Source organism: Coturnix japonica, chromosome 27, assembly GCF_001577835.2.
Source record: "Coturnix japonica isolate 7356 chromosome 27, Coturnix japonica 2.1, whole genome shotgun sequence".
Taxonomy (NCBI): domain Eukaryota; kingdom Metazoa; phylum Chordata; class Aves; order Galliformes; family Phasianidae; genus Coturnix; species Coturnix japonica.
The window spans coordinates 709,771-727,287 of NC_029542.1; the positions used below are offsets into that span (position 1 = coordinate 709,771).

The 17,517-nt window shown below is 51.0% G+C and overlaps 2 protein-coding genes across 7 annotated transcripts; one reads left to right on the forward strand and one right to left on the reverse strand.

Moving 5' to 3' along the window:
• Positions 1-491: 491 nt before the first annotated feature.
• CCDC43 (coiled-coil domain containing 43) lies at positions 492-7,646 on the reverse strand. Its single transcript, XM_015885485.2, has 5 exons — positions 7,428-7,646; positions 3,935-4,022; positions 2,879-3,014; positions 2,520-2,578; positions 492-1,926 (listed from the first exon to the last, which is right to left on the reverse strand). The coding sequence occupies exons 1-5, from the start codon at positions 7,608-7,610 to the stop codon at positions 1,739-1,741; spliced, it is 654 nt and encodes a 217-aa protein (XP_015740971.1). The 5' UTR covers positions 7,611-7,646; the 3' UTR covers positions 492-1,738.
• A 74-nt stretch (positions 7,647-7,720) lies between these two features.
• On the forward strand, positions 7,721-17,487 carry DBF4B (DBF4 zinc finger B). 6 transcript variants are annotated; one of them, XM_015885481.2, is made up of 11 exons: positions 7,727-7,949; positions 10,534-10,725; positions 11,466-11,516; positions 12,078-12,147; positions 12,834-12,898; positions 13,205-13,235; positions 14,463-14,508; positions 15,053-15,169; positions 15,358-15,466; positions 16,136-16,245; positions 16,559-17,487. In XM_015885481.2, the coding sequence occupies exons 1-11, from the start codon at positions 7,845-7,847 to the stop codon at positions 17,058-17,060; spliced, it is 1,398 nt and encodes a 465-aa protein (XP_015740967.1). In that variant the 5' UTR covers positions 7,727-7,844; the 3' UTR covers positions 17,061-17,487. The 6 variants fall into 6 exon arrangements, with proteins under 6 accessions (XP_015740969.1, XP_015740970.1, XP_015740967.1 ...); XM_015885478.2 differs by having other exon boundaries at positions 7,729-7,949; positions 16,388-17,487; XM_015885479.2 differs by having other exon boundaries at positions 7,729-7,949; positions 14,466-14,508; positions 16,388-17,487.
• Positions 17,488-17,517: the final 30 nt, after the last annotated feature.

A 17,517-nucleotide genomic window follows, 5' to 3' on the forward strand; every position in this document is an offset into this window, starting at 1 on the left:
AGGAGCGTGCCTGGAGTCTCTCTTGGTCTCAATGCCAGGACAAGGAGAGAGAAGTAACATTTGCTATCAGGCACTTCCTACCAGAGACCCATGGGTCTGTGCTCCTGAAAGTTATCTGCCATCAGTGCTCAGCTCTCTGCATCAACAGCAGGATTTATGAGCATTCGCTAACAGCTCTGTGGCTTCAAGGAAGACCTGTGACATCGTTAGCCAGGAAGCATTAACTATGCTGAAACAGGCTGAGGGCCAGGGGAGAGCTTAGTATTGAAGAACATATTGATTCATGCAGTCGTGCTCATACACAGGACTTCACTATGCTTTGTGTTTCTGGACCCAAAAGCCTGGGGCAGCACCACTCTGATACTGCCCTACAGGGCCATGGAAAGAGGTGTGAATACGAGGAACAGCAGCAGATCAGCCCTCTGAAATACTGCTGTTGGGTAAGAGAAAGTGAGGCTGTCGCTGCCATTGCAGACACAGAGGAGCCCAGCTTCTTGGCCAGCCAGCTTTATTGTTCAAGTCCAAAGATAAAGCAGATACTCACACTTGCAAAAAGAGTTAAATAGGATGCATTACCCCTGAATCAGACTGTTGCTGAAAGTGGGCAATAGGGGCAGTTACCACTGCCAGGCCAGGAGCTGCCTGCTGCCAAAAGCCAGTCTTGAACGTGAACACAGTGGCCAGAATATGAAGCAGCACAGGGATGAGGTGCAGCAGTTCCCCTGCACCTCTGGAAGCACCACAGGTTCTTCCTCCACACACAGAGGGGAGTTCAGGTGATGCTGCCACAAAGAAGGCTGGAAATGGCAGCTAAAGAGCCCTTGTGGGGTGAGAGAAGCCTTCAGCCCTTCCACACAGCTCCTGAATGGGGCTGGGCCAGATGGGAGCAACTGCTCGTAAAGCCAGAGCATCCAAACCGGTCACAGCCTGCATGAAAGCATTTGCTCTGGCAGCTACTATAGAAATAACAGTAGATGTTCACCCACCCAGAACATCACGGAGCACCATTTTCCAGCCACCAGCATTAAGTTTCAGAACAGCATAAGGGCCTGACTGATTTGCTCCTGCTCTAGCTGACGCTCAAATCACTGTGCATTTCTCTTACCAATAAGAGTCTGTGGGTGAAGCGGTCTCAAAGCTGGAGCTCATATATATTTCATATGGTTTCCTTTCTCTTGCTGCAGAACAGCACTTGCCCTTGCTGAGGGCACAGCCAAACCCTGCTGTTTCAGCCAGAATGAAAACGTAGCGTTGTTCTTGGTGGCACAAATAAATGTATTTGCAAACACATCTTTCAAGGCTAGTGTAAATGCACATTCACCCTGCAGCTGCAAGTCCTTAACTGCATGTCAGAAAGGGGCTTTGCTCTGTTCTCAAGTCGTAACATGCTGTTGCTGCAGTCCTTGGATACAGCCCATTCAGAAGCCCTTTCCTACATCTTGCTTTGCTTTAACTAGTTAGAAGTAAAACTGATCAATTTGAAACACAAACATCATCACTTCACTGTTCTTTGGTACAACACTGGCCACAAGAATGACTGGGACATTTGACACCACAAGCACATGGCAAAACTTGAGTTTAAGAGGTGCTTGAAATTTCTTTTTTGCTACGTAAAATAAAGGAAATGCTTCCAAAGAACCGGTCACCAGCCACGTGCCCAGAAACTCTGCTGCTTTTTAAACACACACTGTATTTGTAACTGATTGTATCCCCTTAAAGTCCAACCACCAAACCCCAGCTATCGCTTCCTCTCTCCTTTTTGTGTCCTTTTCTTTTCCTTCTCCTTCCGTTCCTGCTTGGCCAACTTGTCCTTCTCTCGCTGGAGTTTGTCTTGCTCCTTCTTCTTCTGGAACTCGTCTCGCAGCAGCTCCCGCTCCAGCTTTCTGGCATTCAGGACATCCTCCACGTTGGTGTTCCGGAACAGCGCTGGTAGCGAGCTAAGGGCAGACAATGTGCTCTGAACACACAACTCCCTCTTTTCAGTGGTGGTTTGGGGCCACACGTGGACTCTACAGGATCAGCCACAACCCACCTACAGCAAATCTCAGCTGCTCTGCAGGGAGAGAAATCCTTCAGCTACCAGCTCTACAAAAGGTGCTGCACAAAGACAAGGAACATTTCTGACTCCCCTCCCTGCTTTCTCACCAAGCAGATGAACAGTCTGGAGGTAAAACGGGGAAGGTAGAAAGGAAGAAGAACCTCTGTAATAAAACCCAAATAACACCAACAAAAACATGAGGTCTTTGGTTCAGCAACCATGTCCTCAGGTGTACCACAGCAGTCTTGTTTCAATTGCACTTATAATGATTCCTGACATGATTTGCCTCTCTGGACACCACTCAGAATTAAACCAGTGTTTGAGAGAATTATCTGTATCAGTAACATCATGTGAAGCTTCAGAGAGGAAAAGAAGGAATAAAAGAGATAAAAGGAAAGGATCAGACTTAGAAAGAATGGGAAGTTCCCAGCAGATGCTGCCGCCCTCCCCAAACCCCCAACGTGGAGAATTGAAAGGATACATTTTTCTGATCCAATATGTACTGCTGTCGCAGCGGAGCTGTCCTGCTCATCGTCACCAGTGAAAGAGTTAAGGAACTGTGGACACTGCTCATGGATCTGTGCTCCTGCAGTTACACCTGGATCAAAACGTGTCAGATAACAATTCTACCAGGCCAAGAGGAAGAAGCTTAAAACTAACACTGATAATTGAGAACAAGATAAGCATAAAACCCAACGTTCAACTCCCTAAGCCAGGACCTCCCATGCTTTTTGCCATGGAAGCCCCTTCAATGGGAAAAAGATGGACGAGTTTCTCCAATTCCTCCCCCAGACACTGAAAAGCTATGAAGGTGATTTTAAATGAACAGGAAAAGGATATTCCTCTTCATCTGTCACGTTGGCATACTGGGCCAGGAGGGCCTCCTTCCTCTGCTTCTCCTCCTGCGAGATCTCCTTCGGCTTCACGATGATCCTGGCCTGCTTCTCCATCATGCTGGTGATTGCCTGGACCTCATCTGCCAAGAACAGAACCCCAGCTTCAGTCAGTGCCCTGACAGCAAGAGCCCTGCTGGCAGCACACAAGTTTGCTTTTGTGCTCCATTTAAAAGCTGGAAGATGCCCTTCAGGTTTTGTGTTTCAGACATTTCAATTTCCTACCAAGAGCAAACGCCCCACATGTGTTTTCTAGAAATTACAAGTGGGCACTGACTTAGGATCACAGAATGCCTTAGGTTGGAAAGGAACCTTAAAGATCAAGCTCCAACACTGCTGCTGTGGGACTTCACTTGGGATGTATCCTCCTGTGCAGGCACATTTCTAACAGCCTGGCTAGAAGGACAGATTGCTCTCATCTTCCTGTGCCAAATAAGAAAAATCATTTGCTGTGCAAAGCCAATGGTAGGAGACAGAGGGATCCAGCAGCATCTTCAGCAATTGCCATCTCTTGGCTAGAGAAAGGGGGTTATTTTTTAACACACGGAGCAGCACATTTTCCTGTCCTCAGCCAAAGGCAAAGTCAGGCCAAGGACAGACTGCTTCCATGAATTTTCAGGCAAAGACACTCAACAGAAAATGCTGTAACTCATGAGATTCAGTCAAGAGAAATACAACATAAATGTGGGGTTCACAGTAAGAGCCCAATAGGGACAACTATTTCCAGCACAGCACTGGGCATCGACAGAGTTCTGTGTGCACCAGAATAGACAAGAAAATACAAAGCAAATATAAAAGGGTGTAAGCCAAATAGGACATTACATTGTGACAACACAGCCCTGATCACTGAGATCACTGAGCCATGCAATACACTTAAACCTGCACATTTCTCAGCGCTGGATTGAGTTTAGCTCCTAACAGAACAGACATGCAGCTCTCATCTCAGCCAAGCCCTGCACAGCACTCACACCACACAGAAAGGCACAGCGAGCAGCAACACTACCTTCTTTTTCCTCTTTGGTGTCAACGATCTGAGATTCAGACCACTTCTCCACTACTTCCCTGCACACATCGCTTAAGAGATCTTCTTCCTAGTAGGGAAAAAGAGACTTCTCAGTCTTGGCACAGAGTTGGTCTGCTACAAACAAGCACAAATCGGATATAAGTACCAGCTGCAAAAAATCAGCACACCCACAAGCAGGCTCGCGTGATACAGCTTTCATATGAAATCTACCATTAAAGGCACAGTGGGACTTATCTTAACCTGAGGCAGCAGCACAATGCATGGCACGAGATGCACCAGCTCCTCAGCTCAGGACTAGAGCCAGCCCTGCCTGCTTGCACAAACAGCACAGCCTTCCTCTGGCAGCAGCACTATACTTAGGGGTCAAATTAAGCAGCAAAGCAATGGTGACCCACCTAGACCTGTTCTACCACCCATAATGACCTCTGTCTGCCCTGTGTATGCCAAAGGTGAGCTCTGAAGGCTGCAGGTTGCTCCACACCCTCTGCCCAGAGGAGAATTTCCTATGAAAGCATGCCATAGCCAGGCCTCAGCTGTCTGTCTTCCTCCATCTAACCACGCACTGGGAGCACAAGCACACTGGAATCAGAGCTGGGAAAGTGGACAGCAGCCTTAAGATCAGCCAAGAAAGAAGGTTGGGAAAGACACACTCCCTAAACACCTGGTTTCAGTATCCAGCAGGAAGAAAATTAGGTAAAGAATGACAAAGGAACAGTGGTAAGCAGGAAGGAAAACGAACTGCAAGAAGGCTGAAAATAATGGCAGATACCTGTACCTGCTAATGAGGATTTGAGCAATAGGAAAAAAATCAAGCTTTTGGGTACCAATGTAGCATATCATGAGAGCAGAACACAAAAATGAGACATTCCAGTTGTTCTGGAAAATGATGGAGGAACAGTAACTCAGCCTTGGTGCTACAAGGACTTCATATAAAGGAAATAAAGATGAAGACGACAGCGTGCAAATGGATGTGAGTGAAGCAACAGAAAGGAAACACGATGCAAAAGTCAACATAGAAGGAAACAAAGCGAGGTACTACCACAGCACACAGGGCATTCACTAAATAATGCTCCTAGCTCAGCACCGTCTGGGTAAGGACCTCTAACAGCCTATGGGAGACTCACTTTCCATGTACAGAGCCAAAGAATGGATACTCCTAACACTGGTGTAGATCAGGTTGCTGTGGATACTACAATTTTCACATAATATTCTCTAAAGAAACAAGGAATTCTGTCATTTTAGAGGTTAGTAGACGCAAGAAGACATAACTAGAAAATAGATAAGGACAAAGTGACCCGGAATCTGAGAGGGTGAGCAGAACAGAAACAGAACTTGATTTGAAATGGGTGAGTTTAAATAAAGTCAGGGAACGAATGGAAGGGTCAGCACTGAGGAGCCTGGACATGAGTGCAGAGGCTGCATGAAGTTTCTTTTAGTGAAGATGGCAAAGGTAAACAAAAAGAAAGCCTGGAATTTGTACATAGATCAAAGAGCCGGAAAGAAGAGCCCCAAGTTACCAAGTACCCAAAGGTACAAGAGGTAAAAAAACATGTAGATAACCAGACCAAGTTAAACTTGTGAATGAAGCATAACTGAGCTGCAAGAGTCAGCCCTGTCAGGAGAAAACAGAAGACAGGGGACCGAATGCACGTGAAACCCACACTGGTGACAGCACAGATGGCACCTCAGCACTGAAGGGAAGAGAGAAGAGATCAGAACATAACACAGCCAACAGCAGCGCCAAGATTTGGTGTCTGCTCTTCCTATTAGTCCCAGCACAGGGCTACAATGACACAGCTATTCTTCTTTAAGAAACAACCGCACTGCTGGTGCTGCAGGGTGGGGAAGTGATGGAAGGTAGTGAAGAGGTGCTGTGTACTTAGAATCATAGAATCACCAAGGTTGGAAAAGACCTAAAAGATCATCCAGTCCAACTGTTCACCTATTACCGATAGCTCCCACTAAACCATGTCCCTGACTTTAAATGGTGAGCAGTCACCTAATGGAAGGAACTACAGTTATAAGAACAAAGATCTGATCGTAATGACCAAGTCCTGTTGGATTTTATGCTTCTGCGTGGACCACTAGGGACAAACAGTGGCAGCAGCTGAGCAGGCTGCTGATGAACACCTGCATGCATTCACTACTCAGCACTGAATATTAATTCAGAACCAAAGAACCATTAAGTTTAAAAAAGACCTCTCAGATCCCCAGGCCCAACCCCAACCCACCCCACCATTCCCATGTCCCTCAGTGCCACATCTCCTCAGTTCCTGTCCTCCTGCAGGGATGGTGACTCCCCCACCCCCTGGGCAGCCTGTGCCAATGCATTAATGCTCCTCCTGAGAATAACGTCCTCTAAATACCCAACCTGAACCTCCCCTGGCACAACCTGAGGCCATCACCTCCTGTCATCGATCCCTGCAGTAGGTTGCACAGCAGGGAGTCCAGACACGTATTGAATAACTTCAGATAAAGATCCTCCTCAACCTCCCTGTCCCAAAGCTCCCTTAATCACTGAGTAAAGACCTCTTCCTTTGTATTAGTGTGTAAATCCCCGTGCCCCAATTTCAGCCCATTGCCCCTCGTTCTATTGCTGCACACCACCAAAAAGGAGCCCTCCCCCCCAGCCTGACCCCCCACTTCAGACACTTATAAGCAATGCTGAACTCCCCTCTCAGCCTTCTCTTCCCCACACCACAGCCCAGACCCCTCATCCTTTCCTCGCACAGGAGCTGCCCCCCGACCACCTTGGTGTCCTCCACGGTACCACTGCGGCACAGTCCGACCACTCGTTCACCTCAATGTACACAACACCCCTCACCTGCCCCCCATCGTGGCCCTTCCTTATGCTCCATAACGGCTTTATCCCCTCATAGTGGCTCCATAACGTCTTTATACCCCCATAATGGCTCCATAACGGCGTTATACCCCCATAATGGCTCCATAATGTCTTCATACCCCCATAATGGCTCCATAATGTCTTCATACCCCCATAATGGCTCCATAACGGCTTTATACCCCCGTAATGGCTCCATAATGTCTTTATACCCCCATAATGGCTCCATAANATACCCCCATAATGGCTCCATAACGGCTTTATACCCCCGTAATGGCTCCATAATGTCTTTATACCCCCATAATGGCTCCATAATGTCTTTATCCCCTCATAATGGCTCCATAATGGCGTTATACCCCCATAATGGCTCCATAACGGCGTTATACCCCCATAATGGCTCCATAATGTCTTTATCCCCCCCATAATGGCTCTATAACAGCTTTATCCCCTCATAGTGGCTCTATAACAGCTTTATTCCCTCATAGCGGCTCCATAATGTCTTTATACCCCCATAATGGCTCCATAACGGCTTTACACCCCCATAATGGCTCCATAATGGCTCCATATTGGCGTTATACCGTCCAGCTGCGGCCCAGTCCCGCACTACACCCGGACCGCGGCCTAGCAGCTCACCAGGCAGGCGGCCAGCACCCCGCGCAGCGCCTCCAGCCGCTCCTCCTCGCTCTCCTCCTCCCGCAGCAGCCCCGCAATGTACGCTCCATACACCGCACGGTCCAACCCGAGCGCTTCGAGTCGGGTCGCCAACCAGGCCCCGAACCCGCCCGGCCCCGCCGCCTCCACGCTGGGCGCCGCCATCTTGCAGCGCTTCCACCCCTTCCGGCGGCGCACGAGCATAGAGCAACTTCCGGTGATGGCCGCGGAAGCCACTTCCGGTAGCGCATGCGCAAAGAGCCAAGCTACGGCGGCCGGAGAGGGCCAAACTTGTTGCGAGGCGCGCGGCCTTCACGGCCACCGTAGTGAGCGCCGTTAGGAGCGGGGCGGGGGAAATTTAAACGGCGGCGGAGCGCCGCGGGGCGGCGTCAGGTCGGTATGGCGGCTCCTGCTGGGCCTCTACGGGGGAAAAGCTTCTTCCTGGATGTGCCCAGCGGGTGGGCGGCCAGGGAGCTGGCGGCGGTCATTCGGCATCTGGGAGGGGTGAGTAGGCCTCGGGGCTGGGCCTGGTCTTGGGCCTGGGGCTGGGGTGAGTAGGCCTTGGGGCTGAGTCTGGGTCTGGGTCTGGGCCTGGGGTGAGTAGGCCTCGGGCCCGGGCCTCAGGGCTGGGGGGGTCCTGAGGGGCGGCCCAGGCGGTCAGACGTCCCTGTAGGTGGCTGTGAGGGACCTGATCACCGCCTGCAGCGTTGGGTTGGATAAGGGGAGGTCATATGAGAGACTTTGTGCTTGTAAGTCGTGCTGGTGTGCTGGGATAGGCTGCATGGGGGGGTCGCTGTCTGTGGGAGTGGTAAAGAAACTTAAAGATGGACTCGTTATTAAGGAAGAGAGAAAGGGTGATTTGTGGAGCTGCAGAGTGATGGGTGTCAGCCCTGAGCCATGGAGCAGATCCTACTGGAAGGCACATTGAGGCACTGCTGAGATGAGGTGATCTGACAGCCAACATGTGGGCACCAAGGGCAGAGTGTGCCTGACCTGTCTGCGGACTTCACAGATGGAGACCAGCATCAGTGGATGAAGGGTAACTGATGTCAACTGCTTGTGCAAGGCCCTTGGCACAGTCCCACACCATATTCTTATTCCTGAGTTGGAGAGAGATGGGTTTGAAGGCTGCACTGCTTAGTGGATAGAGTTGGTTGAATGGCTGCAGCCACAGGCCTGATGCCGATGGCTTTGTCCCAGTGGAGGTGGTGATCAGTCGAGCCAGAGATCCATCTAGGAGCAGTGCTCTTCAACACCTCTATCAGCGACACAGACAATGGGATTGAGTGTACAGACAGCACCGAGCTGAGAGGTGCAGCTGATGCCACAGAAGGAAGGTACAGCATCCAGGCTCAAGAACTGGGCACACGAGAACCTTGTGAGATTCAACAAGGCCAAGTTCAGGGTGTTGGACTGGGACAGTCCCAGATAGGAGCACAAACTGGGAGAAGAGCTTGAGAGCAGCCCTACAGAGAAAGACTTGGAGATTCAAGTGGACAAAGAGCTGCACGTGAGCCAGCAGTACGTACCTGCAGTCCATAAGGCCAACAGCATTCCAGGCTGCATCAGCAGAGGGGTGGCAGCAGGGAGAGGAGGTGCCTGCCCCCCTCTGCTCTTGTGTGGCCCCGGGCTGAAGCACCTCTGCTATGAAGAAAGGTTGAGAGAATTGGGTTTATTTCTCTTGGGGGAAAAGAAGGCTCTGAGGAGACCTCATCACAGCCTTCCAATGCTTGAATGGCACCAACTTTTTACACAGTCTGATAGAGGTAAGACAAGAAGGAATGACTTTAAGCTCGAAGATGGGATACCTAAGTAAGATGTCAGGAAGAAATGCGGTAAGGTGCTGCTGCAGGCTGCCCAGAGAAGCCATGGGTGCACCATCTCTGGAGGCATTCAATTCATCATGGCCAAGCTGGGTGGGCCCTGACAGCCTGAGGTGGTGGGCAGTAGCCCTGCTCATGGCAAGAGGTTGTGAGTGGGTGATCTTAGAGGTCCCTTCCAACCTAAGCTGTTCAGTGGGAACATGGGTTAGGGGACATGGTGGAGATGGGTTGAGGTTGGACTTGGTGAACATAGATTAAGGTTGGAAAAGAGCACTGTGATTTACAGTGGTGGTGACTGAGCCCTTCCATAGGAACCAGGGCGCTGTGGGGGTTCCTCCATGGAGGTCTCCAGACCCACCTGGATGTGGCCCTGCTGGTATCAAAGTGACCCTGAGGTGCCCACAGCTGAGCTCTGCTTGAGCTATTGCTGTCTGTTTCCTCTCTGGCACAGATCTCATGTGCATCAAAGCACCCATTCTAAGTCTATGAAGCAGTGATAGAATTGTTTGAGTTGGAAAGGATCCTTGAAGACCACCTGGTCCCACTGCCTGCAATAAGCAGGGACACCCACAGCTCCATCAGTGCTCTGAGCCCCATCCAGCCTGACCTGGGCATCTCCAGAGCATCCATCACCTCTCTGGATAACTTTTGCCAACATGCTGCCAGTCCTCCAAGGAATGCTCTGCAAGTCTCTTTTCACTTTGTGTCTTCCAGTCTGAAGACTCCCAGTGGTTGGGTGTTCCTCTGTGTGGCTGCCACAGTAATTGGAAATAACTTTATCCTTTTGACCATCCCTCTGGCTTCTCCTCAGACGTCTCCTTGTGTCACTACCCCCTGACATCAGTCCTCTTGTAGCAGAGTTCTCATTCCTTCCCCCTTCATGGAGTTGCTGTATTTGAGAGCAGCGTTTGTCCGTAGTCACAGCCCAAACCTCTGCACTGTGAGACTTTGAGGCACTCCTTTTCCTGCAGCATAAGTCACTGCTGCAGGGCAGTGAGTGATGCCACTGTGGCACTGTGTGCTGTGGGGCAGCAGGATGGCCTTGTTTAGCAGCTGTGACTTCAGGCTGCACAGACTTGTATCCTCCTGTGTACTTCATACCCTATATCTCTCTGCTTCCACTGAGCTTCTGCTAAGCCTGTTGTTAGTGCCCTAAATGAGGCTTTTTGGTTTCTAGCCTCTTTTTTCGTCTTTGCCTTCTGTGCAAAGCTCTGTATGTGTTGCTGGAGTATTTTAGAGCTGCTCTGTTCTGTCTTTTGCTGCAGGTGACTGAAAGCTTCCTAAGCAAAGAAGTCAGCTATGTGGTGTCCAGCAAAAAAGAAGCCAAACGAAGCAGATCCAGGGCTTGGACTGAAAAGAGGGGTAACGTGACCTCAGAGGATACAAAAGCCCACAGCTCAGCACCTTCCTCCTCCAAAGAGAATCACACCAGGCCTCAGCAGAAGCCACCAGACACTGTAAGAGCTATTTAGGTTAAGGCCAACCCAAAGGTTATCCCAAGGGATTTATAGAGTACAACCGGTGTTGGAAGGTATCTGTTGCTGCTCTGAGTGTTCTTTTTTTCCTCCTATCTCATTTGTACCAATGTCCCTGGTGTCTGTGCTTCGTTGCTCCCTCTAATGTGCATGTCACAGCTTTGAGCTAGCAAGCAAAGGATATCTGTTCAAATGACAGAGGAAACTGAGGGCTTTGCTGGCTTCCTAACAGAACACACAGTCCATCCCAATGCAGGAATATGTCTAGGGAAAAAAAAAAAAAAACACAACAGGATTATAAGCAAACCAAATCTGCTTCAGAACCATTGCAGGCTGCGGTTGTGTGCTGACAGGCACAGGTGCAGGGCACAGCAGCTGGCTCTGCAGGAAGGACTAGCAAGGACATTTCTAGCCCCTGCCAACCTCTTGGCACATGGGGTTGTAGAACTGAGCTGCTGCTTCCTCTTGGCTCGCTCTGAAGCTGTTCAATAAAAGCCAAGCCTTGGCTGACTGACTGCCTACTGTGGATGTGAAGGGTGTCTGCGGTTTGTGTTCCCTGGAAATGCAAGTTCTGCTCTCTTTGAGATGAATTCTTGGCTGGATTCCTCAGCAGAGCAGGCATCTCTAGAAATCATTGCTGTTGGGCAGCCTCGTTGCCCTTAGCTTGCTGCTGTCCAAGGAGCTGTTTGCTGGAACATAATGCTCGGCTGCTTTCTCTGCAGGCCCTGATCAGCAGGGGAAGGGAGCTGCTGCAGAAGGCCATGAAGAATCAGGTGAGCAGCACGTGGCCTGGCTTTCCTTAAGCTGAGTGTTCAAAGGACTGCTGAGCAGTGCAGAACCAGTGCCAGGTTCTCTCGGAGCCCCTCCTGCTGAGGGGAGCAGACTGGGGCTGGTAACAGTACGATTCTGTCCGATGGTTCTGTGAAGTTGGTGGTTCTGCAGGATGCTGTGCAGTGCTTCTTCACAGAGCCACACCATCCTTCCCTGGTAGCTGCTTCCAGGGTCTGTCCCAACAATCTGGTTGCTCCACATGAGAGAATTGTTAACACAGGACCATAATTAGGTGAAATTTTAGAACTAAAGACACGTTGCTAGAGCAGTGGGGTCGGTCAGTGACCACTTAGGAAGCTCACATGGTAAGAATTAAAACTCTGAGCTGTGTTCTGCTGTCCATTTGTGGTAGGTAGAGAGGAATTTAAACCTTCTGTGCTCTGAAGCTCACGTGCTAATAACTCCCACGCTTTGCTCTGTCAGTTGGGCAACAAGAAAACCCCACTGAAATGGGTTTGTTGCTGCTTGGAGCTGTTCCCTGCCAAACCTCTCTGTTTGCACAGGACACCTGCAGCGGCAGCAGCATCCTCGCCAACGCTCGCTTGTGGGGAGTCCAGATTGTGCATGTGGATGGTATCCTTCTCTGTTATGCCGGGATTCAGTGGGAATCGGTGAATTTATTGTTATTATTTTAGAGAGAGGCTGTGCAGGAAGGGTACAGCAAGTGTGGGATGGAAGATGGGAGGAATTGTGAGGAGTATGTGGTATTTAGTGATGCTTTGCTTGCATAGGGTGTGCTACTGTCACTTTCACTGTTGGGAAGTGAATAGCTCAGTCAGTGTCTGAATCCACCACCTTTACTAATTGGCCTGGAAATACAGATGGTGATAATGGCAGGACTTGGTTCATTAGGAGGTGCTGCTGGTTGAGGGCCTGTGCTGGAAGGTGCGTCCTGCCTCAGTGATGGATGGGGAAGGGGTGATGGGACAGACAGATGATGAAACTCTGCTTCTAATAATAGGTCTGGAGTAAAAGGTTCCTGAGTGGCCCATGACATTGACAGACTGCTGTGGCTGTGCTTGTCTGGATGAGCAGCCAGCTCTGAGCTGCAGCACTGCTGCAGATCTGTCAGGGCTTTCCAATGTCCACACGCTGAGCAATTCCTGGTAGCATCCACTGCTACAGAGGCTTAAAGCCAAGGGATGAGATGGGGCACCTTCCTCAGCGTGCTGACTCTCTCATGGCTCACTCTTGGGTTCATGAACTGTGTAGTTGTGATGTTGTGCCTTGCTGAGCTCCTTGACAGCCCACCCCCACAGAAATGTTGTCATACGCTCAGCAGTTGCTGCGTGCTGCCTCGGGAGCATGGAAGCAGAGGACAGAGGTGAGTGACCCAAATTCCACCCAGCTGGAGGCGCTCGGGGCCCCTCAGTAGCTCTGAGAAATGTATCTCTCTCATCTAACGGAGGGGTCATCATGAAGGTGGGGCAGAAGATGAGAGCAGCAACCTGGATATTGTATTTAAATACCTCTAGGTAACTTGACAGCCCAAATATTGGGGGGGAAGAGGGACACAGTCTGCAGTGCAGAGTAGTGGGTGAGTGCTGTAATCTCACTGCTGCTCTGGGATCACTAATCTCTGCTCTGCTTGCACTGTCTCCCATACTGAATGTGTCACTCTCTCCTCCAGGCACAGTGCCCCGTGTCAGGAGCTCACAAAGGTAGGCCTGGAAGTTGTTTCCCTGCACGTTCACACTCAGAGCCACTTGAAAATGCCTCAGAATTTGAATATCCATCTGAAACTTCATCAAACAAAAATATGGTGACCGACCAAGGCAGTTTTTGCAGCTCCTTGTCTGTGTGCAGCTGAGGGCGTTGTGCCTTCAAATACAGGCAGTGTTCTTAAAACCCTACAAACAGTTTGCAGCTTAACTCCCATCATCCCAAGGCACTTAGTAGCTGTGCTGCTGGCACTGCTCAACCCGCTGGCTCCACTGTAGTTGTGAAGTATAATAATGCATCCTCCAGCAGAGAGCACATTCCTCACAACCCACTCACTTCTGCTAGGCTGGAATATGCAGCTGAGGCACCAAACAGGGAGGGGGCTGGGAAGCCCAGGTTGTCATCTGCAGTTAGATGGGAGTGAGGTGCAGTGCTGAGACTGGCATTGGTAATGCAGGATGGTTTGTGACTCGTGAATTTGGCTCATTGCAGAGCATCATAGAGCAGAATCCAACCTGGTTTCTTCCAGTATGATTTTCCAGTCTTGGGGGGGGGAGGGTACAAGAAGTTGTCAGATAAGGCATATTGTGTGCTGAGAGCTCAGAGCTCGTGGTGGTGGCACACTTTGAGCTCTTCCTGGGGATGTGTGGTGATAGCTGCCTCCACTCAGCCCTCTGCCACCAGCACTTATGCAGAAGCATTGATCCTGCACACAAATAGCTGCCTTGGTGACTTAGGGGTGTGTCTGATGCAAGCTCAGGGCTGAGACTCAAGGAATGTGCCCCTGAGGACAGGGAGGGGTCAACGTTCTGAGAGAATGAGGCTGAAACTTCCTTACAGAAAATATCACTGAGATGCAAGGGAGCAAAACCTCCTTTAGAGGCAGTAAGGGAGGTGTGAGGGAGCTGGTGTGAGGATCAGGCAGGTGCCAGCAGGCGCAGCTTGGTGTTTGTTTCTTTACCAGCTCTCAACTTGGATTTTCAGGCGTGGTGCTTAAAGGTGTGAGCAGTACTGATGAGTTTGGCTCTACAGCCCAGCTCTGTTGGGGAATGAATGAATGAATGAATGAATGAATGAATGGAAGGGCAGGCTGGAGGGGCTCTGAGCTCCTGTTTGGGCTGCGGGTGACCCTGTGGACTCCATAGTTGGACTGGAGGACTTCCAAAGGTTCTTCCAGCTCAAACCATTCAGTGATTCTATGACTCCTAACCCAGCTGTCTTCCCAGCAGGAAAACTGAAGCCCCCTTTTCTGAAGGTTGAAGACCAGAGCAGGTAAGAGAGACCTTTCCAAACATCACAGCCAAGCTACGTTACAATTCCTCAGGGAGGAACCCTAAACTGCTTCTCCTCACTTGTGGGATGGTGGATATTCTGTCCCCAGGGCGGAGTGTGGCTTCTTTGAGGGACGGTGATGCTCTCCATGGCATTCCCTGAGAGGAAGCAAATAGGGTTTAGAGAAACAATCTTTATAGTTTGTGTTGTCACTGGGGAAAAAGGTGCTCTGTGAGACCTGGCAGCAGTTACTTCCGTGCTCAGATTCCACATATGATCCTTGCAGGTCACTTAATCTGTTTGAGCCCTCTGAAATAGGGAAAGAGATTGAAGCACAGGAGGTCAGAGCTTGTAACTCGATTACAGCTCCAAGCCCAGGGGGACTGGATCTCTGTGGTGTTTCTAACAGTGCTCAGAGCACTAATTAATTGCTCTGAAGACAACATTTAAGGTGACTGCAGGGTCAAATACTGTATCAAATACCCATCTGAGGAGGGACAGTTCCTGACCATGCCACCATTGCTTCCTAATCTGCTTCTTCCAGGCAATTCCGGCCCTTCCACCATCAGTTCAAGAGCTTTCCTGACCTCAACCTCCTGGCACCCAAGGGCTCCAGCCCCTTTGAGCCTCCGAAGAACCTCTCCAATTCCTGCAGGGCCAGGTAAGTTGTAGCCACCTCAGTGCAAGCTTTTAATCCTGATGGCTTACAGGGCTTACAGAAGCACTTGTTGGGTGAGAGAAGTCCTGCTCTGGGCTCCATATCTGTAGCTCAAAGGCAGTGCTGTGTCCTTGGCCCCAGATCTGGGTGCATGCTGGAGGGCAGGGAAGAGCTTTGCTGTCACCTTACAGGGCTGTGGAGGGCAGCAATGGGGAGAAGAGCCCCAGGTCCACAGCGGTGCCGAAGAAGAGGAAGGGATTTTGTGAGTGCTGCCAGGAGACATTCGAAGAGCTGCAGAAGGTAAAGGCTCTGCCGTGTCCTGGCTCATCCCAGCAGTTATGGGGGCTGCACGGTGCCGTGGGTGATGGTGATGCGCCCATTGTTGGTACAGTCTGTTTGGAAGGAGAGTGGGTTCATCTGGCCTCAATGTGATCGGATCTGCCCTGCAGGCAGAAGCCATTGAGCTGCTCAGATTTCCTGCTTTGGGCCAGCAGTGGTTTATGGAGATGATGAGATGCTCATTGGTGGGTCTTGGAGAACCTCCAAGATGTAACCCTCCACTCTGTGTAAGGTGAGGAGCTGTTCTGTGGCAGCTGGAGGACGTTCTTATCTCTTTGATCAGCCAGGGATTTATCTCCTGTAGAGCACCAGTATGGCTTCCAGAGCCCAACCTTCAGTGACAGACAGCATGTATTTGGGATCTGCATTTTACTAACTGCTGGGAAAGCTGTGGGCTGCTGTTAGATACAGGCACAGCCCCTCATCATCAGGTGTCTATGGGAACAGAACACTGTCTGTAAGCAGCCAGGGGTGACAGCATTGCCTGTATTTCCTAACCTTGTTCCCAAGCAGTGGGGCTGTCTGGTGAGGGGGCTGTGGGGCCCCACAGGCTGTGGGAACTGCTTGATCCAGCACATATCCCTCTTGTGAAAGGCTGAGCATTGCCAAAGGGCCTTTTCCTCCTTCCAGCACCTGCAGAGCCCTCAGCACAGACGCTTTGCCCTGGATGACTCTCATTACGCCTTGGTGGATCGTGTCATCTCACAGCTCACCAGCAGCATCACGGGGCAGCTGCCCAGGTACGTTGTGTGTCTGTGTCATCATGTGCTGAGCCCCATCAGTCTGAAACTGCTCAAGGAGGGGCAGGAAAAGGCTTCATCTTGCTGCGGGCACGGTGCTGTTGGGCCTTGAGATGGATCATTAAGGGATGGCTCTTTTCAGGGTGCCGCTGTCCTGCCTGACAGATGAACACTCAATGCCTCAAGCACAACGTGCTGCAGGAGCCGAGGTGCTGACAGCAGTGCTGGGGGAGGAGAGACAGCAGGGAGCTGTGGGGCTGCTGAGTGCTGATCCTGACCCTGACATTGAGGGATGCTCCTCCTGTCTGCCCAGGGATGGGGTCAGTGATCCCACAGAAGCAGAGGAACCGATGGGGAGCTGCCCTTTAGAGCTGCCTGTTGGATCCAGGGCAGCAACTGCTGCTCCATCTGAACCCCATAGACTTCTGCACACCCCTCCTGCCTGCAGGAAGCGCCCGCTGTGCCCCACTCAGCCCACCCCGCTGGGGAAGAAGCCCCGAGTGGAGCTGGGGGCCATCCCCACTCCCAGCCCTGTGTTCCCACACACCCCTCCATGCAGCACAGCGGCTCCCTGGGACTTTGTGCTGAGTTCTGTGTCAGACTGGGATGTCCCATTGGTCCACACACTGCTCCAGGACAGTGGGATCCGCTCTATGGACAAAGACCTGCTCCAAAGGACACACAGCAGCGTGCGGGACAGCGGGTACGACTCACAGCTCTGCCTGGTGCTGCGGCAGAACTCGGACAGGAGCTGCAGTGTGGGGAGCAGAGCTGCCTTTCCCCCAGTTTCAGACCTTTTTTGGCAGCTGGACTAAATCCATCCACCTCCTGCCCCTTCCCTGGGCCTTCAGTGGGAGCTGGGCAGTGCCCCACACCTCCTGGGGGTGATACATCTTCAACCAGTGCCTGCTGATAGTGAGGTGATATGGGATGAAACGTTCTGCCCCAGCCCCTGCGAGGACACAGCGGTGCACTGAGCTGAGCTCACTGCATCACCCCACAGCAGCAGGGGCGCAGCTGTGCATCCTCCTTGCAGCCATTGGGTTCTGCAGTGGCTCCCTCCTGTTGGGATCCATGGGGTGGCTGGTCCCCTCACCATCTTCGCCCTGGCTACGGCTGTGGTTGGGCTGGTTGTACTTACAGATGGTTTTTACTGCCCCTAAACTGTCGGGTTTGTTTTTTTAATTGTCTTTTTCCCCCCTGTTTTTAGTGAACTTTTAATAAAATGAAGGAACAGAGAGAGCTCTGTGCTGCCTGAGGTGTGTCAAACTC